The sequence below is a fragment of the Heterocephalus glaber genome, unplaced genomic scaffold (genome assembly GCF_053883595.1).
Source record: "Heterocephalus glaber isolate CG9 unplaced genomic scaffold, H.glaber_assembly_v1.0 deba00001861, whole genome shotgun sequence".
NCBI lineage: Eukaryota > Metazoa > Chordata > Mammalia > Rodentia > Bathyergidae > Heterocephalus > Heterocephalus glaber.
This window is the reverse complement of record NW_028258501.1, coordinates 208,037-231,789: the sequence shown is the minus strand read 5'-3', so window position 1 is coordinate 231,789 and position 23,753 is coordinate 208,037. Positions and strand designations below refer to the sequence as shown.

General features: G+C 54.6%; 2 protein-coding genes across 4 annotated transcripts; both read left to right on the top strand.

The window, feature by feature from the left end:
* Positions 1-932: 932 nt before the first annotated feature.
* On the top strand, positions 933-23,753 carry Haus7 (HAUS augmin like complex subunit 7). Of its 3 annotated transcripts, none has more exons than XM_013069352.3 (11): positions 933-1,063; positions 1,702-1,817; positions 2,422-2,489; positions 3,505-3,566; positions 8,497-8,588; positions 9,052-9,210; positions 9,292-9,388; positions 9,952-10,176; positions 11,202-11,316; positions 20,706-22,285; positions 22,783-23,753. In XM_013069352.3, exons 1-10 carry the CDS (start codon positions 1,055-1,057, stop codon positions 20,774-20,776), a joined length of 1,014 nt encoding a protein of 337 aa, XP_012924806.1. In that variant the 5' UTR covers positions 933-1,054; the 3' UTR covers positions 20,777-22,285; positions 22,783-23,753. The 3 variants fall into 3 exon arrangements, with proteins under 3 accessions (XP_012924806.1, XP_004874974.1, XP_012924807.1); XM_004874917.4 differs by having other exon boundaries at positions 933-1,165; XM_013069353.3 differs by lacking the exons at positions 933-1,063; positions 1,702-1,817 and adding an exon at positions 2,121-2,302.
* On the top strand, positions 22,817-23,753 carry Trex2 (three prime repair exonuclease 2). The gene has a single exon (XM_087204116.1). The coding sequence runs from the start codon at positions 22,817-22,819 to the stop codon at positions 23,525-23,527; it is 711 nt and encodes a 236-aa protein (XP_087060242.1). The 3' UTR covers positions 23,528-23,753.

Sequence of the window (23,753 nt, the reverse complement as noted above, 5' to 3'; positions counted from 1 at the left end):
CCAGCAGTAATCCAAAGTGCTTTCAGCCTTTTTCTTCCAGCAGGGCCCGAGGCGGCCACCGCAGGAGGGTAGAAAGGGGGCCTTCCTCTCCCTAGCTCCCTTTAGCTCAACTTTGGAGGCTCCATGACCTCAATAGAGACTGAAATTCCAAACCTTTCAATGGGGAGCCGGGCCCTGCCCCTCCAGCTGGGCCTGTGTCAGGGCCCCGAGGCCTGGCCGAGGTCCCTTCCTGTTAGCCCCGGACTCCTGCCCACGCCCGCCTCCCAGGTCCCAGCAGAGCGCTCTGTCAACTGGATGACCATGGCTGCTCGTCGCCTCTAGGAGGTAGTGGGCAGAGGGACAGGGACAGGCCTCTTCTAGCTCCTTCCTGCCTTGTCCAGTCAGCGGGGCCTAGGGTTGGGGGCTTTGGAGTTGGGGGAGACCAGGAGCCACAGGGCCATCGGCGGCCAGGGCTGGGACGGGGGCAGGGGTGGGGGACAGGGTCTAGCGTGACAGCAGTGAACATTTACTGGTGCTTTTCACCTGCCAGCACCGTCCAGGGAGGCTCTCACTGTCCCCAGGGCCACAGAGAGTTAGGGAGCTGGTCCCGCGTTACACAACTGAAGTTCCTTCCAAGCGCAGCTGATCCAGGGAGAGACTCTCCTCGCTGGGAGGTGGGTCAGGCAGGAGCGCCCCCTCCCGGAGGAGCCTCGCTTCTCGACGTCTTGCTCCCCGGTCGCCGGTAGGGGCACCGCCAGCGCGGCGGGTGACGGAGAACCCGCCCCGTGGCGACCGCTTCCCCGCCTCCAGTCCCGCGCCTCCCGCGGCCGACAGCCCTCTGGGTGGGGCCGAGGCGCGTGCGCAGGCCGCCGGCCCAGGCGCTGTCCAATCGGAAGGTACAGTGGGCCAGGGGGTGGGCCGCGGCCGCCTTGGTAGCCCAGTCCCGCCGGCCGCGCGGCTGCAAGGGGGAAGGAGAGAGCGCGAAGCTGGCGCGTGATTGGCAGGTGGGCCAGTGAGGACCGGGGCTGGGCGGGGCTCAGCCCCAAGCGGGAAAGATCAGCCCCAAGCGGGAAAGATGGCCGAGGTGAGTGCTGTCTTCGCTCTGGGCTCCGGTGGCGACTCCTGGGAAGACGAGGGTGACAACCGTGTGTGCAAAGCGGCCTTGGAGGTGTTCGGGAAGCTGAAGGTGCCGTGGGCTGAGGGAGCCACCCAGAGGGCTGGGGTGCGAGCAGGGCCCTGTCAGAGACACGCACGGGCTCGCTGCCCAAGCCGGCGACTCCACACGGCCACTGTCCTGGGTCCGGCCGCTCCCTCTTGCCCTGCAGCAGGCGGCATCCGCCATCTCCCCTTCCCCTTACGCCCTCCCTCTTCCCCGCTGCCCCCGGGCTCGGTGGCCTCTCTGGCCCTCCTTCCCTTTCTGCTCACCTAGAGACCGGGTCTGAATCTCCTGAAGGCGCTGCTGCCACCAGAGCCCAGAGGGCTCCACTTAAAGGCAGGGAGGCAGCAGGCTGCAGGGCCTGTGGGGTGAAGATGAGGGACCTCTCAGCTTGGCAAGATGGAGGGAAAGCCAGAGGGATGCTGCGGCGGGCACCCTGCTCCGGCTGGCTGGCAGGAAATGTGTGCATGGGCAGGGGTCCCAGGCACACGCTGGCAGAGTGGCATTGCCGGCCTGCAGTGACTGGCTTCCTAATTAAGCTTCGGACTTTCCTTTTCTTCGCTTAGGACCTGAAGTGTCCCTTGCTGGAGGGTCTGTACATCACAGAACCAGACAGGATTCATGAGCTGCTGTGCATGCCCTCAAAGTACCGCTTGGAGATCCTGGAGTGGATGTGTACACGGTAACACCCGCAGCCCCCCGCCAGCCTAGAAGAGCAGCTGCTCAGTTAGAGATGCTGGCTGGGGGCGTGCAGGGCCAGTCCACCTACCAGGTGGCTCTTGTGGCAGTGGTTGTCAGCACCTGTGCCGTGACCCCGTTTTCCAGTGCTTCCGGTTGGGTTGGCAGAGTGTGTCCTGTCTGAATGTGTGTGCAGGAAGCAAAGCCTACACACGAGGCAAAGGGAGAGCTCCTGACACCCTACCGGATGTCTGCTCTTTGGGAACAGCATGCCCCAAACTGAGCATCCCTGAGGTCTGAAGGCTGCCAGGAGCAGAGGGGCACCAGGGACCAGTTCCTCAGGCCTGAGCGCTTCCAGAAATCACAGTGGTCTTTCCCCTCCTGGGCAGTCAGCTTTCTTTTTTCTTGGGAGAAGGATTTTTTCAGCATTCACATTTCTGAAGTATTTTTCCCAAGTAATGGACAGAGATGAAAGGCACCTGACATGAAGTGAGCCATTTGAAAGTGACATTTGGTGGCATTTAGCACCTGCACAGTAAGCCCCTCTAGGTTGTGGTGGGGGCCTCTCTGGACCCCTCAGCCTCACGAGCTTTGCTGTTTCCCTGCAGGGTCTGTCCCTCCATGCAAGACAAGTTCAGCACACTGAAGGGGGCCCCGGTGGAGGCAAAGATCCAAGGTAGGCCTGGTGGCAGTATGTGACCTGGGCATGTTCTGGGCAGTCCTGAGCTCTGGCACAGCATTCCTGCCAAGCTGGGGTGCGCTTTCTGTTGGTGCTTTCTCCTGTGGCGGTACCCGCTGCGCATGTGCCTAGATGCTTCCAGTCAGGGTCTCCCCAGGTCCACAAGTTGGGGAGCTCTCCTAAGCACTGAGAGTATGCAGGTCCTCTGTGGTGCTGCGGGTGGGAATAGCCATTCCTGCAGGTGTCACCATGGTCTGTCTCTCTGCTGTGTGGATGTGCCGTCTACCTGTGGCATTCCTAGGAGAACTCTGACTGCTCTCCGCAGGGTTCATCTTGTAACTTTTTTTTTGATACCGGGGTTCAAACTCGGGTCCTTGCGCTTGTGGGGCAGGCGGCGGCACCACTGAGCTAAATCCCCAGCTCTTAAATCATTTCTTGATAGAAACTATCTTGAACCTGGTAATGAAAATTAGACAAAGGAGTCAGGCACAGTGGTGTACATCTGTTATCCCAAGTACTTGGGAGGCTGAGACAAGAGGATGGGAAGTTGCCAGCCTTGGCAACTGAGTGACTTAGCGAGATCCTATCTCAAAATAAAAAATAAAAGCAGGGCTGGGGATGTAGCTCAGTGCCAAGGCCCTGGATTCAATCTCAAGTGCTCAAAAAAGAAACAAAACAAAACAAAACAAAAGCAGTGGTTCCATTTGCTTTGGCCTTACAAGATCTCTGAGAGGCTGGCACCCCACCAGAAGTCCGAGTTGAAGTCCCATGTATGCCAGAGCATGGTGGGTGACCTGTGGTTTTCCAGCAAGGAAACCAAGGCCTGAAAAGGGGCAGTGATGGATGCAGGTCACACAGCAGTAGGCAGCCCTGGCACCGGGGCATGACTCCCACCTGCTTCCATGTGCACCAGCGCTTCCGTGCCCAGCCTGGCCCCTCAGCACTCTGCACATGGCCAGGGTTCTCTGTTTGGGTGGGTGTCTGGAGTAACAAGGTCTTTGTGCTCTGACAGAGATGGTGAAACTAGGTTATGAGCTGATGCTGTGTGCGCCTGATGACCAGGAGCTGGTTAAGGTAAGAGAGGGTCTTCGCCTAGCCTGACAGGGGCTGTGCATGCTTTCTGCCCTGGACCAGAATCTGGGGTGCTGGTGTGGGGATGGCGGGTTTTCTGCCCTGCTGCCTTTGAAGTTCCTGCCGCCTGGGCAGATCATTTCTCTAAGTAGCCTTGGGGAAGGGCCAGCTAGGCATCTCCCACATTGACAGACTTTGGCCATTCCTTGGGCTGGCAGGGAGGGCAGTGGTGGAGCAGGAGGCCCAGCTCTGGCTTTTGATGACCAAAGGAATGGAGAGCGTTCTGCCCTCCCTGGATGATATCACACTTGCCCAGCACTATGGTAGGTACTTTATGGACCACTCATCGTCGCACCCCCTTGGCAGTCTTAACCCATTTCACAGTGCTCACTAGAAGTCACGCAGTAGCCAGGCCAGGCCTCAAAGCTGAGCTCTGCAGCAGCGCTGTGCGTCACCTTTTGAAGGGTCACTGAACTCGTCTTCCAATGTGGCTGCACCCCATTTCTCTGGGGGGTCCATCCAGTGAGGGGTTTTGTTCTTTCAAATAATCTCAAATTTCAGAGCAGGTTTAGGTTCCCAGCAAATTTGAACCCCAAGTACTGAGATTTTCCACTTACTTCCTGCCTCCCATTAAGGGTGCCTCCCTTCCTGTGGGATTGTGCCCCCCGGGCTGCACATTTGTTACAACCCATCCAAGACACTGACACATCTTTTCTCCCAAGTCCCCCTCCAGCCAGTGTATAGTTGCTACCTGATTGTTACTTTCTTTTCTGTTTCTCTGCTGATTTTTTTTTTCTATTTTATCTTTTGTTCTGTGTTCATAGTTGCGAATTTGAGCATTTTTTGGAAGGCTGCTCTGAAATCCTTGTCACATCACTCCAACATCTGTGTGATCTTGTCCTTGGCATCTGTTGATGTCTCTTCCCATACAAGTTGCTTGTTCCGTGATTTTTTTTTCGTGCGCCAAGTAATTTGGGATTGCTTCCTGGACACTGGCTGTTTCTGGCTGGCTTGCGTGGAACATGGTGCTGAAGTATTCCTGGGGCCACTGAATCTGCTGTGGTTTCGGCAGCGAAGTCCAGTGCTCCTTGCCTGCCTGTGCTTCCCATGTGCGAGTTCAGCTTCTTCTGGGCCACCTGTGTGTACCACCCATGGTCAGCCTGGGACCTGGGCCATGGCCTCTCCATGCCTTAGTAACTGACTGGGGCGCTTGTGCCAGAATTGGATTGGGCCAAGTGGTCCTGGGGCTGATACCAGGCTGTCACAGGCAGATCCTTGGGGCTACCTTCCTGAGCTCTTTTTTCTCCGCTAGCTCTTTGACACTTTGTAGTTCCGTCCACCAGCCATACACCACGCACCTTCACGGCCTGGCTTCGTAGGCCCCCATGTGGAGAAGGGGTTCCCCTGAATTGGAGTTGGGCTCCTGTGGTTTTCTCTCCCTGGCTCCTTTTGTTGCTGCCCCCCACCCCCTCCAAGGCTCTGAGTGAACAGAGAAGAGGCCAGGCCAGGGGATTCCCCCCATTGTCTCTGCGCCTTCCAGGTTCTCCTCTCTATTCCCTGAAGCAGAACTGAACTAGAGAACCTGTCCTGGAGCTTTTTGTCTGTTCTGCAGTGCTGCCTTCTGGGCTTTTGCCTGGGCTGAGTTTGCTCAGGGAAAACTGGAAGGAGAAGTGTGGCAAGTGTCCTGCTGGGCTGAGCGAGTGCTAGGGGCTCTGGCATGCTGGCCGCCTGCCTGTTGGCACTCGCTTTGCCCTGGGCCTTCTGTCCAGTTCTGGGAGTTGGGCTTCAGTGGGAGAAAAGGATGTGTCTTTCCTCTGCCCCACCTGCAGCTGGACCCTTTCCTTACTCTGTAGTCTTTTTATATTTTTTATTTTGGTGAAATGCATGTAATGTAAATTTTACCATTTCAACTCTTAAAAGTTTCCCATCAGGCTCCATTCTTTGATTTTTTAAATCATGATATGTACAGAAGGTAAAATTGACCATCTCTGCCATTTTAGCGTGGTCCAGTGGCATTGAGCACGTTCACACTGTGTTGCCATCACCACCGCCTGTCTCCAGGCAGAAACCATACTCTGTGCTTAACTCGTTTTAATGTCAATTCAGCGGCATTTAGTACGTTCCCAGTGCCGAGCAGTCGCTGATTGTAACTAGTTCCTGCCTCTCCCCGCAAAGGAGACCTTGTACCTGTCAAGTAGCTACTTCTACCTATTTCCCACAGGCCCTGATGGCCTTCCTTCATGGCCTGTCCCCGTGTCAACCCAGTGGTGTTCTGCACTCTGCAACATTGTGGGAAGGAGATAGATACAGATATCAGAGTGTTAGGTTTGCTCTGACTGTGTTGTCCCAGATTTTAGTCGGGAGTATCAGTGTGAGACTCATAACAGAAGAAACACACATTCCCTTGCCTAGAGCAAGGGTGCCTGGTTGTTATCAGGCCAGAGGAGGGAATGTGCAAGTTGGGCCAGGAACACTTTGTCCCAGCAGGGAGCAAGGCAGCCATCTGAAATCTAGGGTGACATCTGAGGGACTCTGGAGCCAACTAGCGGGAGGAGCCCTTAGTGGCCAAAGAGGGGCTCACGTGGATACCAAGGACACAATGGCTGCCGAGGACTGCAGCCTTTCACATGTACTGAAATGCAGGAGTTTATAAAGATATTTTAAAAGTCATCATTTTTGATCCCCGGTACCGAAAAAAAAAAAAAAGTCATCATTTGACACCAAAAGCAAAGCAACAAAAGGAAAAATAAGTCAGTTGGACTTTATTAAGTTTAGACACTAAGCTGGGGATGGTGGCGCACACCTATAATCCCTGCACCTGGGAGGCTGAGGCAGGAGGATCACACGTTGGAGCCCAGCCTGGGCAACTTAGTGAGACCCTGTTTCAAAATTTTACAGAAAGGGGGTTGGGGGTATAGATCAGCACCCCTGAGTTCAGTGCTCAGTACCACAAAGAATAAAAGAAAAAGAAAACATGTGCACACCAAAACTTATACATAAATGTCCATAGATGTTTTAACATAATAGCCAAAAAGTGGAAATAACCCAGATGTCCCTCAACTGGTGAACGGCTAAAGTAATTTTCAGCACTGCAGAGAAAATGACAGGTGTGTGTGGCTGCGTGGGCAGGTGAAGTGAAAGTGACCAAACAGAAAAGGTCACAGAGTGTAGGGGTCCTCCTGCAGGAGATGTCCAGAGGTGGCCAGTCCACAGAGGTAGGAAGGGGCGCGGTGCTTGGCAGCCTGTGGGAGGGGTAATGGAGCCACTGCTGATGGGCCTGGGGCTGCTTCTCAGAGGCTAGGGATGTTCTAAAGCGTGCACCGCCCTAACCGCCACCGCCCCATGCAGCCAGGTGAAAAGAGACCATCTGGAGGCCAGCAAGTGGCACAGCGGAGGGAGTGGTCAGGTCAGGGTGGAGAGCAGGTGGGTGGATCATGTGACCCTTCGTTGGCAGGGGTGGCTGTTGGGAACCCTGCTGGCCAGCTGCGCAGCACCCAGGCAGGCCTAGCTGCTGGCTCAAGTGCTAGTGCTGGGGGAAGAGGTGGGCGGGTTGGGGGGCCGGGGAAGGCATGGTGGGGCCTGGCACAGGTGGATGCCTCAGTGGGTGCTGGCGTGCCCTCGCTGGGGAGCAGAGAGGAGATGGACAGGAGGCAGTCTGCAGACGCCCGGCACTGTGTTGGGAGCCCAGTGCACAGAGCGGACCCTTGGAACGTGTCGAGGTTGGGGCCTGGCGATGCAGAAGGAACCTGGGTGGAGTGGCCCATGGTGTTGGAGAGCTCACAGGGAGACGGGGACAGGCTGGGGCTGCCCTATGCATCAGCACTGTGGCTATAGCTGGGTCCCACCTCTCCGCTGTGGAGGTGACAGTGGGTAGGGGTGTCCCCGCCCGGGACCCCTGGTCAGAGCTCTGTGAGGTCCCAGGGAAAGTCACTGTCGTGGTTCTGTGTGGGCTGTCTCCCGCCTAGACAGTGTCCCACCTTCCAGCCCATGGCTTCCCTGGGAGTGTGTCCCTGGGGTGGATCAGCCAAGGGCAGGCTGAGCTCATGGAGGTGGACCTGGTCACATAGGCAGGAGCTGGGCCTGCGGGGAGTGGCAGCAGCTACAGCTGGTGGACTCAGCACCTGCAGACAAGGCGACACGCTGTCCCCTAGTCTCCTTCTGCCCAGGAGCCGCCTATGCCTTTGGTGCCCACTTTTGGAGCAATGGCCTCTCGCAGGGCCTTCTTGGGAGTTGCCAGTGGCGTCAGCTGAGCGACTCCCTCCTGTTGCGTTCTTCTGAGCAGCCTTGTCCGGGCAGAGCCGATGGGGAGGTGAAGTTGAGAGCCGGCAGAACTGGACCTCCGATGCCCTGGTCACCCTAGGCTTCCTGGGGTGGGCATGGCTCCTCAGGCTATGTTGGGTCCTGGAACCAGTGACTTTCTGGAAGGACTGCCCTGCACTTGTGGCCTGGCAGTGCCCCACGGGAACCCTGCATACCTTTGGGCAGGTGATCAGTAGGAGACCGGGTCAGGCTTCCGGAGTGGCTGCTTGGAAGCCAGGGGTCCTCCCGACCAGGCCTCTGGTCCACTGCTGCTTAGCAGGCCACCTCCAGGGGCCTGTCATGCTAGCTGGGTTGCTTCTGCGCGCTGGCGGGGTGGGCGATCTACTAGGGGAACAGCCACCGTCAGGTCCCTGTGGGCTGTGTTCTGCCTTAGCAGCCCCTGCTGTGTGCCACACACCCACCCATTAAACTGTGCGGATTCCAGTGTGGTCCTGGGCATCACTGTGCCTGCCCGAGGTGGGGGCTAGCAGGGAGTGCTGGTGGCAGCAGTCCTCAAGGCCACAGTCCCAAGCCAATGGGATAGGCTGCTGGGTGTGGATGGGGAGCTGGGGGCAGTCTGGGCAGGGGATCTGGTTGGCTCTGGGGGCAAATGTGTGTGGCCTTCCCTGCCCAGGGCTGTGCCAGTGCCCGGAAGCAGCTGCAGTTCATGGGCCAGATGCTCGACGCCGTGCAGAGCCTGGTCGTCGGACGCTCCAGTTACCCCAGGTAAAGGTCCCAGCCCACTCCATGCCCCGGACTGGCTGTTCTGTGTCCTAGATATGGATCTGGTAGGGGTCTGGGGGTCGGGACACATCTCCAGCTGGGGTTTCACTGTTCCTCTCTGGTGGCAGCAGCCACATGCTGGTCTGGGAGCTAGAGGTGCAAGTTGAGACAGGACACCCCCCCCACCCTGTGTGACCTGGTGGCTGGGGTCCTGAGGTCCCAGATCATTGCCCAAGGTCCCGAGCCGTCAGCACTGGGGGCTTCAGAGAAGAGAGCCCGGGCACATTGGAGGAGCGCAAATGAGGTGCCAAAGCGAGCAGAGGCTGAGAGAAATGCTGAGCAGTGGGGTTCCGGTACCCTGCTCTTCTGCTGGCTCTCCTTTACCTCGAGGGTCTTGCGCATGGGACCCCAGGCTTGCCGGGCCAGTGTCCGGGCTGTGATGGTGGGCCCGGGCCTGTGTTTGCAGTGTGAAGGAGGACTTTGAGGACAACGCCGAGAAGAACGAGGGAATGCTGGAGGAGCTGTTCTCGGGCGTGCACCTGGAGATGCTTCTGAGCCCCAAGTCAGACCCATGGCCCCTGGACATGCAGCCTGTCCTTGAGAACCAGGGTGACGACTGGCAAGGGTAGGTGTTGAAGAGGGCCCACTAGGGTTAGGGCTGGTGCTTGCAGCAGAACGCTGCAAAGTGCCCCTTCTTTCCCTGCAGGCCTGACCCCTTGGCCCGGTCAGAGAAGGAGAAGGTGGCAGAACTGGCCAGGCAGCTGCAGGATGGTGCAGCCAGGCTGTGGGCACTCAGGGCTGAGGTGAGGCCGTTGGCTTCTGGGGTTGTGGGCCTCGAGGCCCAGGCCCCACTCTTGAGTCCTGGGGCAGGGCCACCCCTGTCCCTGCCTGGTGGGCTACATGAGGTGGGTGTTTCCTGTGATGGGAGCTAGGAGGCTCTCCTGGGAGGGGGGTCAGCCCCAAGCACCATGTGTCATGTGCAGTGTCACAGGCAGTGCTCCCGACAGCCCTTGGCAGGGCTCTTTAGGGGACAGAGACTGCGGCCTGTGTGTGCATGAGCAGGCAGCAGGGCGGAGGCTCAGCTGGCTGGCTCTCGGTCTCTTGCTTATGGAGGCCGCTGTTTGGCATCCTGCCTGCCTGCTAAGTCTTCTTATCATCTTTCAAAGTTAAAAGGTTTTATTAGTACACATTTGCAAGACATTAGTAGTTACCTTCGTTTGGGGGGAATTGGTATACACTGTATATCATATCCTGATCATTTCTGATCTGCCCTGTCCTCTTTCCTGTCTCTGCCGAGCCTGTCCACTGTATAAGATGTGTGCTGGCCAGGCAGGGTGGCCCATCACTGTCACTATTGGCTTTGCAGAGCTTGGAGCAACACAAGGCTGGGGAGGCTGTGGGTGGTGCTGACACCAGCATGCTGGAGCAGAAGCTGCACCTGGTCATCTCTGACTTCCACCAGCTGGTCCTGGCCTTCATCCAGGCCTACGACAATGAGCTGGGGGAGTGCTGCCAGCGCCCGGCCCCAGACCTCCACCCGTGTGGCCCCATCGTCCAGGCCGTGTGCCAGACTCTCACTTCCTGCAGCCAAGTAAGGACCCTCCTGTCCTCTCCTCTCCCTTTGTGCCCTGTCCACCATGCCGAGAGCCCACACCTGCCTGGGGACCCCAGGGACTTGAGGTCTGGAATGAGCCTGGGCTCCTCGAGCCAGTGTGGCACGGCCAGGCCTTGAGCTTCAGTCCCAGGGCCCTTGGTGGCTTGCGGCAGACACATCTTGTGGCTTGGAGGGAGGTGCCTAGGTGGTAGCAGGGAAGAGAGCTGATGTAGATGCCGTCCCCAAGAGGTCACTGTGGGGCGTCAGCTGAGCTGAGCCCAGACTGCAGATCCCAGACCCTGCCTCTCTCGGGTCCTACTTGACCCAGGATGCATTCCAGACCCGGCTTCCAGCTCCTGTCCCTAAATTGGCCTTGCTCTGTTTTTGCATCATGCCCAAGCACAGCAGGGCACCCCCTGTCTTGCTCGTGACTGAACACTGTGCCAGACAGGAAGACACATGTGGGTCTGTGCCTGGGGGCCAGCCTGGATGAGACAGGCTAAGCTGACTAAGTAAATGTTTGCTTGTTTTGTTCTATGCTTCAGGTCCTCAGGCCGGGCTGGGTTTGGTTATGATCACTGCGTTGCCATGTGCACACCCTGACATTGGCTCAAGGGTTCTGTACATTTATTTTGGGTTTTTTACCAGAAAGGCTCCAGGATGTCCCAAGCTCAGGCCAGCCTATCTGTGACACTCACACAACAGGGACGGTTAGGGCATGGTCCTCATTCCTAGCGCAAAGGCATTTTTTTCTTTGCACAGTTTTTCTGCCTTACCATTTGCTTGGCTTGGGCTGGGACAGCACAGAGTGCTGCCGTGTCACTGGGCGCTGAGGATAGCCAGGGAGATATGATAGTGTGGCAACCCCAGTGTCCAGGATGAGGAAGCCTTGAGTTGTGTTGGCAGTGGTGGGTTCTGTCCCTCGCCTGTGGTTCTCTGCCACACACACATTGTGAGGTCGGGTGGGAAGCGGGAGGTGCTACCTGCAGGTAAGTGCCACACATGCCCTTGCTCCCCACCAGCTGTTGAAAGCAGTCGTGGAGCTCATGGATGCCTCTGCGGAGGCCATGGATGTGGTGCAGAGGCAGGAGAGGGAGCCGATCTGTTGGGACAGCAGCAGCTCTGTAATGAGCCTAGGTATGTGGTTGCAGCTGGTGGCCGGCATTGCAAAGCGAAGTACCCGCTTGGCTGAGGGCCTGGGTCAGGCATGGCCTCATCTTTCGATGCCTCACTGGCCCTGGGGGAGCATCGGGGGGACTGGTCCCTCGGGTATTCTTTTTCTAATTGCTGTTTTCCTTCTCCTGAAGAAATGCTTTCAGTGGATTCCAAAAGCGAAACATCCCTGGTAGGAAGGTAGAGTGACCCAGGGGTGTGCAAGAGTGAGAACAAAAGGGACCCCCACTCCCGCAGCCCAGAGGTGGTCGGTGTTGGTATGGTGGTCTGAATCCTGCTCTTTTTCCTATCACTGTGTTATTCCGAAGTGTAATCATAACATACATGTTTTTTTTTTGTGGGGGGTACTGGGGATCGAACTCAGGACCTTGCGCTTTTGAGGCAGGCGGTGGCACCGTTGAGCTAAATCCCCGGCCAACATACATATGCTTTTCCATCTTGTTCATTCCCTTGGGCTCATTATCAGCGTTCCCAGGGCCCTAGTGTCAAGCACGATTCCATTCAGGCATCTGCTGCAGTTTGCTTTAGAGTTTCCATTACTGAATCTATAGGTCGTTCTGTTTTTTGCTGTTATACATTGTTATGGTTTAGATCTGTAATGTTCCCCAAAGGCTCCCTGTCCAGAGGTGGGACTTCACGCAGGTGACTGGCTCATGGGGTGCTGTACTCATCCGGGGATTGATCTTGGATGAGTTCAGGGCTGAGCATGCTGCTGGAGGGGTCTGGCTGGCGGGCCCCGGGGAGTGTGCATTTAACGGGAGTGTTTCCGTCCCTGTCTCCCTCATTCTCTCTGCTTCCTGGCTGCCTTCGGGGAAGCAGCTCTCCTCCTCCATGCCCTTCTGCCGTGATGTTTCTGCCTCGGAGCCGGCCGACTGTGGATTGAAACCGTGAACCAAATCTCTCCTTTAAGTTGTGGGTGCTGGGTGTTTTGTCCTAGTGACAGGAAAGTGACCAAGACGTGCATAATACCATTGCAGGGCTTATAATAGTGAAAAAGTAGAAACAACCCTAAGTCCTGCATTAGCAATGCTCAATAAGTAATGGTTTACTGTGGTGGGACAGTGGTCACTGTTTAAAGCATTGGTTACGATGACATGTTGTAAAATGTTAAAGGAAAACTACAGGTTGAGAAACAAAATAGCAGTATGACCTCACCTTTCTAAAGGAACAAATAAGTGGATGAAATCCCTGAAGGACATGAGCCAGCGTATGGACTTTGATTTTCTCTGTGCTGGAATCAGAGGTGACTGGGTTTATTTCTTTAGCCTTCTCTCTCTGGTCTGTGGATATTCGGCAGTGAGCATGTGTGGCTGAGGCTGTTTTGCTCTTGCTTATCCATCTTTGACAAAAGGTCACAGTGAACATGTTTAGACGTAGTGTGCTTTCCTCATTTTAGAACCCTACCTTGGCATGTGTCCCCCCGCCATGTTAGCGAGGCCAGGTAATTCGGCCACACGATTGCCATCTTACTTGGCACAGGGTTTGAGCCTTTCATTTCTGCTATTGGATTGAAGCAAAATTGTCTCTGAACTTAATTTTAATTCAGCTTATTTTCCCGTCTTCTATAATTCTGGAAATGTACATTTTAAAAGTTTGTTCTTTTTGAAGAAGAAAAACAGCATTTTAAGAGAGCATCAACTGGCAGGGCTCTGCGGACCAGTTGGTTTGGATCTTTGCCTGGTGCTGTGTCAAACCCCTTTATTCCCAATCAGGTGATTTCAAAGTGGTTATTTGGGTCACCACAACCCAGGCGGGGAACGGAACACGGCTACTGTTCCTGCCCTGGGGCTCTGCTGTCCTACCTGACAGTCATTGTTTCTGTGCACTGTTTGTAATTCGCTCATTCCATTGCCACGTGGCACAGGTCAGCCAGCTTTTTAAGCCAAGGATTAGGCAGTAAGTATTTTAGCCCGGAGGGCCATGCGGCGGCGTCTTTGGCACTACGCAGCCCGACTGTGGCAATGGGCAGAGGAATGTAAGTGAAGGAGTGTGGAACCAGGTGATGGGCTGGCTGTTGTGTGTCGCCTCCTGCCCGTCGTGTTCTGCCACTGGCCTGCGCGGTGCTGGCTTTCTGTGCTGCTCTGCCCGGATGTGCGGGTGGTCTGCGGGGACCGCTGTGTGAGCGTGCTGGCCGAGGCCCTGGTGCATGCGCGGCCAGCTTCTCTAGGGTTCTTCCTGGGAGTAGAAGCACTTGCTCCTGCTGTGTTGTCACCTGGCTGTGCAGGATAGCAGGCAGCCGTGGTGCCACACCCTCAGTGACCCTGGCTGTGGCCTCTTTCTAATTGGTGCCTATTGGGTAGGCATAAAAGGTATTTCATTCCATCTTTGGCATTTCTCTAATTTCTAACGGGGTTGTAGCTTTTCATACACTTACTGACCATTGAAATTTTCTCTTTCATGGATTGCCTGTTTGAGTTTTTCTCGTTTTTCTATTGGGCTTACTCATCTTATCTCATGGGTATACAACCCTGAGGTGCTCATATTTCCCTGGTATCCCTGAAGACCTTTTATGTGGTGTTTTCATATATAGTAGACTTTTTTGGTATCAGGGATCGAACTCGGGTCCTTGCGCTTGTGCAGCAGGGGGCGAAACCTCTGAGCTAAATCCCTGGCCTATAGTAGATTTTTTTGATAAATTTTATTTTATTTTATCCCATTCCCCCCTCAAGCCCCCTCCCCTCCCTATGTACAAGAGCTTTGTTTCCATTTTGTCCTTCTATTTTCGCAGTTTTTCTTGTCCCTTCTTTTCTCCGTCCCTCCACCTTGTTCCCCTTCCCATTGCCCAGCATCCATTATACGTCTCAGTCCTTATTTCCACTTTAGGTTTCTCCCACCAGAGAAACAATGTGGTATTTAAATAGGGGTGTCTGATTTACTTCACTTAAGAGTATGGTCTCAAGTTCCATCTATTTAGCTGTAAATGTCTGAAGCTCATCCTTCTTTATGGCAGAGTAGTACTCCATTGTATATCTAGGAGATTTTAATTTATTAAAAAAAATTTTTTTTTGAGACAGGGTCTCGCTATGTAGTTCAGACTGGCCTTGAACTCACTATGTAGCCCAGGCTGACTGACATCAAACTCTTGGTGATCCTCCTGCCTCAGCCTCCTGAGTGCTGGGATTATAGGCATGTGCTAGCAATGCACAGCTAGTAGATTTTAATTAAAATGTAGACTTTCCTACTCCAGTGATACAATGTTCCAAATCCTTTAGAGCATTACTGTCTGTGGCTGGGTTAGTAATCTTTCCAGAGTTGATTTTTGTGTATGATGTGGTATGGGGATCCAACTTCAGCTTATCCTGTACAGATACCGTGCCCTAGCACCATTTAATGGGAATCTATTCTTTGCCTCGTCGGTTTAAAATCCCGTCAGCTCTTGAAGTTAAGTATGCATACATACGTGGGTCTCTGGGTTCTCTATTCTGTTTCTCTCTGTTTCCCTATCCTCGCACTTTCACTGTATTTTAGAAGAGTAGAAAATAAACGGCAAAATAAGGTCAAAGAAAGAAGGTAAAGATAGTTTCTTTAGCTTGTTCTTCACATCTCTGTCCCTGTCTCTGTCTCTCTTGTGTTGGAGATACAGCCCAGGGCCTTCACACACTAGGCAATTGCTCTACCACAGAGCCTCACCCCAGCCCTATTTTTATTTATTTTTATTTTTATTTTTTGGTACTGGGGATCGAACTTGGGTCCTTGTGCTTGTGAGGCAGGCAGTGGAACCACTGAGCTAAATCCCCAGCCGCCCAGCCCCATTTTTAGTGATATTTTTACTGAGTTATAATTCACATAACATAAATTCACCCTTTTAAAAGTGTGCAATCCAATTTTTTAGGCTATTTGCAGAATTGTACAACCATCACTCCCAAGTCCATGATATTTTTTATCACCCGAAAGGAAATCCCATACGATTAGCAGTCACTTGCTGCTCCTCCAGCCCCAACCTCTTCTGGTCACCCTATGAATAGACACATGAAATAATGTGGCCACCTGCATCTGGCCTCTCTTATTGAGCATACCGCTTTCAAGGTTCATTCACACGGTGCATTCCACTTCATGGCTGAATAAGCTCCATCGTGTGGTTGACAGTACATTGATTATCACCCCTTGATTGATAGGCATGTGGGTTGTTTATGTCTGTCCCGAGTAATGCTGCTGTGAGCACTGCATGTGAGTCTGTGTGTGAATGTTTTCACTTCTCAAGTCTACACCTAGGAGAATTGCTGGCTCATATAGTGACTTCATGCTTAACTTCCTGAACGACTGCTAGCCTGTTTTATCCATTCTGCCAATCTGTACCTTTTGATAGGGGTTTTAAATTATTTTACATTTAATGTAGTTACTGATGAGGTAGAATTTACATCTGCCATTTTGTTCTTTGTTTTCTGTAATTCTTAACTCTTATTTAATCCTCTCTTCCTCTATTGCTTCTTTAGTATTACATAGCTATTTTCTAGTATACCATTTTAACCATTTACCAGTCCAATTGTGTACATATAGGATGACCAAAAATTGCATTTTTTGGTTAATTTTTATAAGATAATATAACGGGAAATATAAAAGTGACAAGTTTATCAAATTTATTCAGTATAGGAATTGACTGGTTGAAATGACATGTGCCCGAGTGACGCTCAGGATAGTCAGTATAGAGACAAACACACTGCCTGAGTGACACTTGGTGTAAACTGTTAAGTGGTTAATTTCCTTATCGTTTATTTTCTTAGTAGTTGCTTTCAGGATTACAGCTAGCATCTTAGAACAACCTAGTGCCCAGTTAATTTCAATAGTATACAAAAGCTTTGCTCTAATAAAACTTCTTTCCTTCTCTCCTTTTTTGTAGTATTCTTTTTTACATATTACAACTTTATAAATTGTATTCCCATTAAAACAGACTTATGATTATTGGTTCATGCAATTGCCTTTAAAATAGGAGTAGAAAAGTCACAAAAATACACTTATACACACTTTTATATTTGCCTATATTGTTACCTTCATTGGGGTTCTGTATTTCTTCCTGTGGACTGGAATTATTATCTAGTGTTCTTTCATTTCAGCCTAGAGAACCACCTTTAGTATTTTCTGCAGGGCAGGGCCACCAGTGACAGACTCTCTTGGTTTTTGTTAATCTGGGAATGTCTTAATTTTGCCATTATTTTTTGAAGGATAGTTTTGCTGGGTATGGAATTCCTGGTTAACAGTTCTTTTCTTTTGTACTTTTAATTTTTTTTTTTTTTTTGGTACCGGGGATCAAACTTGGGTCCTTGCGCTTGTGCAGCAGGCGGCGAAACCACTGAGCTAAATCCCCGGCCTCTTTTGTACTTTTAATATGTCATCCCACTCTCACTTGGTTTTTACAGCTTCTGCCATGGAACTAGCTTTTAATCTTACTGAGGATTCTTATATGGGATGAGTGTTTTCACTTTCTTGTTTTCATATTTCTGTTGGTCTCTGGCTTATGACAGTTTGCTTATAATGAATCTTTGAGTTTATCTCATTGGTGCTCTCTGGACTTTTTCGATTCTTGTTTCTCATCAACACTCAACCAGGCAATTGCCAACTCTTCCTTCTACTTGACTTGCTGGCTCAGAGTTTCTAGGTTAGCCAGAGGTGAGAGCCCAGAGCCTTCCTGGGTCTTGCACGTGGCCTTCTCACTTGCTAGGGACTAACTCACTCCTTCCTCATAGTTGCCTCCTCAGCCTTTTGGTAATCTCTTGTTTGTCACACTGTTATCCACTGCCTCAAGCAGAAGGAGCTAAAGCACCTGCTTGTAACTGCTTTCCACCAGCACATCACCGGGTAGTGGCCTAGGTGGTGGGGCCTTGGCGCCCCCTCCCTTGGGAGGCTGTCTTTGGACAAAGTCCCTTGGCAGCCAGCTTTCACATGGCTCGGCACATGCAGACCAGCCTCAGCAGTCTGAGCCTTGCTGATGGGACGGCAGCAGAATCCTCTGTAATTGATGGGAATCAACTGTATATCAACCACCCCGTGTTATCATAATAATGACCATTAATATTCTTAACATGTTTCAAGTCACGGTGGCCAGCACACAGTTGGGCTGGCAGCAGGTCCGGCTTTTCAGACAGGCACCTTTTCTGGGGATAGCCCTGCCTGCCCTTGAGCCCCCTGCGCTCTAGTCAGTGCAGCTTCCTGATTTGCTTTGAGACAAATCCTTAGGCTCTCTGCATACCCAGAAAAAGGGACCGGGGTCAAATTATTCCTGGATAGAGAGTCCATGTGGCTTCTTTCCAAGTCCTTGGTATCCTGAACAAAGAATTGGACAAGATACACAGAAAAGGCAGTGGAGGTGTACATTTATTGAAGGTGGAAAGAGGCAAGCTTTACAGAGCAAGAGTGGGCAGGGAAAAAGGCTCACAGAACCCCGAGTGAGCGCCAGGGAAAGCGGTCATTTATATCCAAAGTTGCTGGGTCATCTCCCTCTCATGCAAATAAGGTATTGGAACAGTTGTTCTATTAACGACTCACTTGGCATCGCCTGATACAAACTGTCCTGTCGAAAACCTTGGCTTCCTGGCATATGTAAATGAAGGGTCAGGAGCAGTGTCTTTGATTGTGCTCACATGCAAAGGAAGGATTAAAAAGAGCATCTTCTGATTGGTCCTGTGAACCATCCCAGATTCAAATGAAGGATTGGAAGTAGCACCTTTCCAGTTGGTTCTGTATACTGTGATGATGGTGTCACCATATGTGGAGCGTCCTTCACCCTGTTGCCCTGACTTAAAATCCATGCTGAAGGCCGTCTTGGAGCCCTCCTACGTGTCAGTGAGATTCCTAGGTCCCGTGGGTCCCAAGCCCCACAGGCGTGTGGGCGCATTTAGAGGACAAAGCAGCCCTGTCTGTCCTGTGAGAGCGGGGGAGGGTGCAGGTGGCACCGGCACAGGGGAGAGGTTTGCCTTGGAGGGCGTGTGACAGAGGTGGTGGAAAAAAATTTTGCCCAACGGATAAGGAATGTGGGAAAGACGAGTTTCTTTAGCTCAAGGGACGCTACCAAGGGGAACAGCAGGTGCATTTTGGAGGGGACTCACACAGTCAGGGTGAGCAGTTGGCTTTTTCCTGAGGGGTAGAGGACATGGAAAGGATCCGTGCAGACCCTTGGGAGGCAGCTGTTCATGGCTGTGCTTTGCCAAGCCCACTTCCCTAGGCCTTTAGGGTTTGGTGAGAAGTTGGCGAGGAGACCCATGCATATCTCTCAGAGAAGATGGCTCCAACCTCTGGGAAGCAATCGTGGGCCTCCACTGGAAGCTTTGCCGCGGTGGCCTACCAAAGGAGGCACTTTTTCCCCTTTGGTTTTCTGAGACAGGGTCTTGCTGTGTAGCCCAGGCTGGCCTCAAACTCCAGGCAATCCTCCTGCCTCAGCCTCCTGAGCACCGGGTTTACAGGCATGGGCCACCACACCCAGCCAGAGGAGCTCTTCAACTGGAATTCCTGTGAAGAGTTTAAAATTTTTTTCTTAGTCGTATTTTCAGTGTACACTGATTGCATTCCTCGTGGGGAGTGACACATGTACAGGACACGTCTTCATTCTTTTTATGTCCCTTCCCCTTCATCCTTCAGTCCCCTTCCCTTTTGCAAAAGATCTACCTCCATGTTTTCTACCATCTGTCTTTTATTTTGCTCTTTAGATGGTTTATACTTTGGGTTTCTCATTTAAGAGACACCATGTGATATTTAAGGTTCAGTGTCTCATTTCTTCCACTTAACATTGAGGTCTCAAGGTGCACCCATGATACAAATATGTCCTTCTTTGTGGTGGAGCGTATGACTGCAGTTTCTTTCTTTTTTTGGTACCGGGGATCGAACTCAGGACCTTGTGCTTGCGAGGCAGGCGACAGAACCACTGAGCTAAATTCCTGGGCCCCAGAAAGGCATCGCAGTTTCTTTATCTCTTTGTCTGTCAGTGGACGCGTAGGCTGCTTCCCAGATTGACTTCGGAGGAACTTAGGGTTTTCCTCCCTTTCCTTGTGCGTAGGCGGCTGCTGTAAGGTAGACAGGAGTGGAAGGTGGGAGCGTCGAGGGCTGGTCTGCTGTGGGGAACAGGGCCTGGCAGGTGTTCTGGGAGGGAACCCTCGCCTGCTTTTTTGTGAAGAAAATGATGCATACGAATGTCTTCCTGGCCTCAGAGGATCCAAACCCTAAACTGTGCGGGCTAACTCTGTGCCCTGGCCTCCACGCCACCTGTCCTCCAAACCCCTCTCGGAGAGGCTCCCCTTGCCACCTGGGGGAGAGAAGACCTGGACGCGTGACCCCGGGAACATGGAGACACACCCCGTGAGCCCACTCCTAGACAGCTGGGAAAGCCCAGGAAAGCAAAATGCTGCCGCCGGTCTCTCAGAACAGAGGGAGGAGACAGTCCCACGGGTGGGAGGAAGGGAAGCGTTGGCCCAACAGAGCTGAATGGGCCAGGCCCCGCCTTCCAAGTCCAGAATGCATCCGAACCTGAAGGATACTGCCCCGGACCCAGCCTGCTGCCACCTGCGGTGCCAGGGCCAGGGCGCCAGCCTGAAGCTTGGCAAGAGGAAGCCATACTCGGCCTCGGGAGTGGCACTGGCCTGGTGGCAGCACCTGGAGGGCTAAAGCTGGATGGCCTGGGGTCGAGGAGCCTAGGGCCCCTGTGGAGCTGGGAGCACCTCGGATGTGATAAAGGGGAAGCACCGTCCATCGAGAGATGTCTACTCCCTGGACACCTCTGGTGGCACTGATGACGTGTGGGGTGGTCCCAGGGCACAGTTCAAGGTCCACCCACTCAGGCTTCACTCTGGGGCACACCCCATGAGTCCTGAGCTCCAGAGCCACCTCTGGGGTGGGCAGAGGTTGACGACTTGGGGCCATCACTGCAGCTCGGGTCAGTGTTAATATCCTCGCCAGTGAAAAGCAGCATAGCTGAGCCCGGGGCTGGAGGAGGGAGGGGAGCAGAAGAAATAGGTGTGATGGAAGGTAGGGCACCTGTACCGCGCGCACCATGTGCACCTGGGAAGCTGGGCCACAGGAGTTGCCTCAGGACTGTCCCGTGACATTGAGGATGTTCCCATGTGATTCAAATAGAAGCCACCATCAAAATCAGGGCAGCCTCCAGCTCCTGCAGTGGCAGGAGGGAGTGGTGGGGACACATGGCCTGGCCTGGGCCTTGATGTCCGTGTGACACAGCCTGGGATGCACAGAGGCCCTCTTGGCAGCTCTCTGTGGGTCACAGTGGACATTGGGCCCTTGGGCTCTGAGCTCCTCGAGGGCCAGGTTGGGCCTTCCCTGCCATCCCTGAGGGGCCCCGGCATGATGTCCCGCCTTTCCTGGCCTGGAAGGTCTCACTTCACTTGGCTTTTGTGTTTTTCTTTCTTTTGCAGCCACCAAAATAGAAGAACTAACACAGAAATACCAGGTCTTCATCGACAGCCTGCATGAGGGCGAGGGATAGTGTAGGGCTGCAGCCTTCAGCTCCCGGGGGGTGGGAAGGGTGGGAGGGACAGAAAACCTCAGGCTCCCCCAGTATGTTGCCTCTCGCTTGGTCTTTGCCCCTGCCACTCTATGTCACCCTTCTCTCCTGCGGTCTGAGCTGCACCGCCTCCTTTCTGTCCCCTCTGCCTGTTGCTCCCACTCCTTCCCGCTGCTGTCCTGTGATGCTTGGCATGCCCCCGCCCCGGTCTTGCTGCACCCTCAGGTGCCCCTCCTTGGCCCTACAGCTCAGGGTCCCAGGGCACACTCCTCTCAGCCCTGTGCCCGGGAGCTGGCCTGTCTCCTCCTGCCTGCCCAGGTGCTCAGCATCCGCTGGGGAATTCTTGATGTGGCCTGACTGGTTGTCCCAGAAGCTGCTCCCTGGGCTTCCTGGGTGAGCCAGTATCTTCCTGAGCATTGCACCTGTCACCGCCACCTCCCTCCTGTGGAGCCTGGGAACGGGCAGGACTGGCAGGGACTCGCCCTTCCTTGCTCCCCCAAGTCCCTTATGGACATTCAAGGCCAGGAGGGCTCCTCTGGCCCAGTCACCACTTCCAGGTGAGCCAACTACAAGACAGGCCCACGAGGGCCGCCCCGTGCCCCCACTGTCAAGTGCTGCTACCTCGTGCTCCAGAATGAGGTCCTTGGGTGCCACATGCCTTCTGAACCGGGGATGGTCTTGTAGCCACCCTCCATCTTGATGGTGCCCTTCACCTGGAGCCAGGTGGGCAGTGGAGGCCCAAGAGTGTCATCCTTGTTCCTGGGCTCCCAGGCCTCCCAGCTGGCCTGTCCCCTTGTGCCCGCACCTGCCAGTGCTCTCGTCTTTACCACAGCCTCTGCGAAGTGCCTCTCAGACATCTCGGGTCACCACATGCCTGAAGCAGATCCATCCCCCTTCTGGGGGCAGATGGGCCCACAGCTGGGCAGCATCCCTACCAGGCTGTCCTTAGAGAGTACCCCTTCCCCTTCGTAGGCGGATATGGGTTGGCAGCGCCTCTCTCACTTCAAGGGGAAGCCAGGGCCTCAAGTAGGGCACCTTTTGCCTTCAGTGATATCCCAGCATGGAGCCTGGGTCTGCCAGGCCTGGCAGCTGCAGCCGGGTCCCCATCAGCAGAAGGCAGTGCTAGGTGGAGGGTATAGCCTTCGCCTGCCTGGCTTCCTCGGCTTCCTCATGCTTGTGAGGACGCATTCCTCCTGCCCAAGGTGGGGGCATCGCTCATTGGCAGGCAGCCCTGTGTGTGCGTGTTCGTGTGCGTGGGCATGTGCGGAGTCTGCTCTGATGTGTAAACATGGGCGTGTATCCCGTGGCTGTGCACTGGCAAGGTGGTGCGAACAAGCCGGCTGCGCAGGTCCTGCGGCCTCGGGCCTCCTGGTTGCCCAACACGCACCGGGGGAGGGCCGCAGCCGCTGATTAAAGGCTGCCTGGAGCAGCCCATGTGGAGACAGGTGCCAGCAGCCAGCAGCCCAGGACGCCAGCCAGCACCTGCCCCAGGTAAGGCAGCGCGGTGGGGTTGGTGAGAACGGCCACCAGGCTCCCGAGGCAGGCAGAGGCCGGCTAGGGCAGCACTTCACTGCCAGGAAGGCTGGCCCACTGCAGGCTTCCTGTAGCCCACCCAGGGGCAGAGGCTTGGGGCACTGTCCCTGGGCCTCCCAGCTTCAGTGCCGCTGGTGGGCTGCCTGCCTCCCCAGAACTCTGCTGGGGCTTGTGCCAAGCACGGGCCCGGCAGCGCAAGGCAGAGGGCTCTGGGCACGGCGGGCCTGCCTTTTGCTCCTTGCTATGTGGCGAGAGTGGGGTTGAGGGACAGAAAGGGGGCAGTGGGTCCCTAGGAGACTCCATCCGGGACAGAAGGGACAGTGACAGGCCCTGGTCCCTGGTCCCAGTGCTTTGGAGACCCCTAGATGAAGCCACTGCTAGAGGCAAAGGCTGCACGGAGTGGGGTGGGGGGTGGTGTCCGTGTCTCTTTAGCTTCCTCCTGCTGGCTTTGGCAGTTTCAGGCCTTGTCACCTCTGTGAGAAGATCGCCATGTCCAAGCCGCCCCGGGCTGAGACCTTTGTCTTCCTGGACCTGGAAGCCACTGGGCTCCCCAACATGGACCCTGAGATCGCCGAGATCTCCCTCTTTGCTGTGGACCGCTCCTCCCTGGAGAACCCGGAGCGAGATGAGTCCGGGGCCCCTGTGCTCCCCCGCGTCCTGGACAAGCTCACACTGTGCATGAGCCCGCAGCGCCCCTTCACCGCTAAGGCCAGCGAGATCACCGGCCTGAGCAGTGAGGGCCTGGCGCGGTGCCGGAAGGCGGGCTTCAACGGTGCAGTGGTGCGGACGCTGCAGGCCTTCCTGAGCCGTCAGGAGGGCCCCATCTGCCTCGTGGCCCACAATGGCTTTGATTATGACTTCCCTCTGCTGTGCACGGAGCTGCAGCGCCTGGGTGCCCACCTGCCCCAGGACACTGTCTGCCTGGACACACTGCTGGCACTGCGGGGCCTGGACCGTGCCCACAGCCACGGTACCCGGGCTCAGGGCCGCAAGGGCTACAGCCTGGGCAGCCTATTCCATCGCTACTTCCAGGCTGAACCCAGTGCGGCGCACTCTGCCGAGGGTGACGTGCACACGCTGCTGCTCATCTTCCTGCACCGTGCTGCCGAGCTGCTTGCCTGGGCTGACGAGCAGGCCCGCAGCTGGGCACATATCGAGCCCATGTACGCGCCACCTGATGGCCCGAGTATTGAGGCCTGAGCACCTGCTTGTTCACTTGCTCACCTGCCTGGCCCAGCTCAGGCCGGTAGCTGGCACAGACTGGGGCCTTGCTGCACCTCTGCCTGGCCCTGCCCAGTGGGGAGCCCCGGGCCCGTGCACCTGCCAGGCTGCTGGCCTGCCCTGTCTCGACTGCCCGTAGACCCCAGCAACGTGTTCTTCCAGGGTTCCCCTTCCCCATTTCTCAATAAATATCACCAGTTTCTCA

Excerpts from the sequence above, each read along its gene's own strand:
- Haus7 (XM_004874917.4), top strand. The coding sequence starts at position 1,055 with ATGGCCGAGGTGAGTGCTGTCTTCGCTCTGGGCTCCGGTGGCGACTCC. Across the intron at positions 1,818-2,421 it reads CTGGAGTGGATGTGTACACG|GGTCTGTCCCTCCATGCAAG; the intron begins GTAACACCCGCA and ends GTTTCCCTGCAG. Across the intron at positions 8,589-9,051 it reads GGACGCTCCAGTTACCCCAG|TGTGAAGGAGGACTTTGAGG; the intron begins GTAAAGGTCCCA and ends CTGTGTTTGCAG.
- Trex2 (XM_087204116.1), top strand. The coding sequence starts at position 22,817 with ATGTCCAAGCCGCCCCGGGCTGAGACCTTTGTCTTCCTGGACCTGGAA.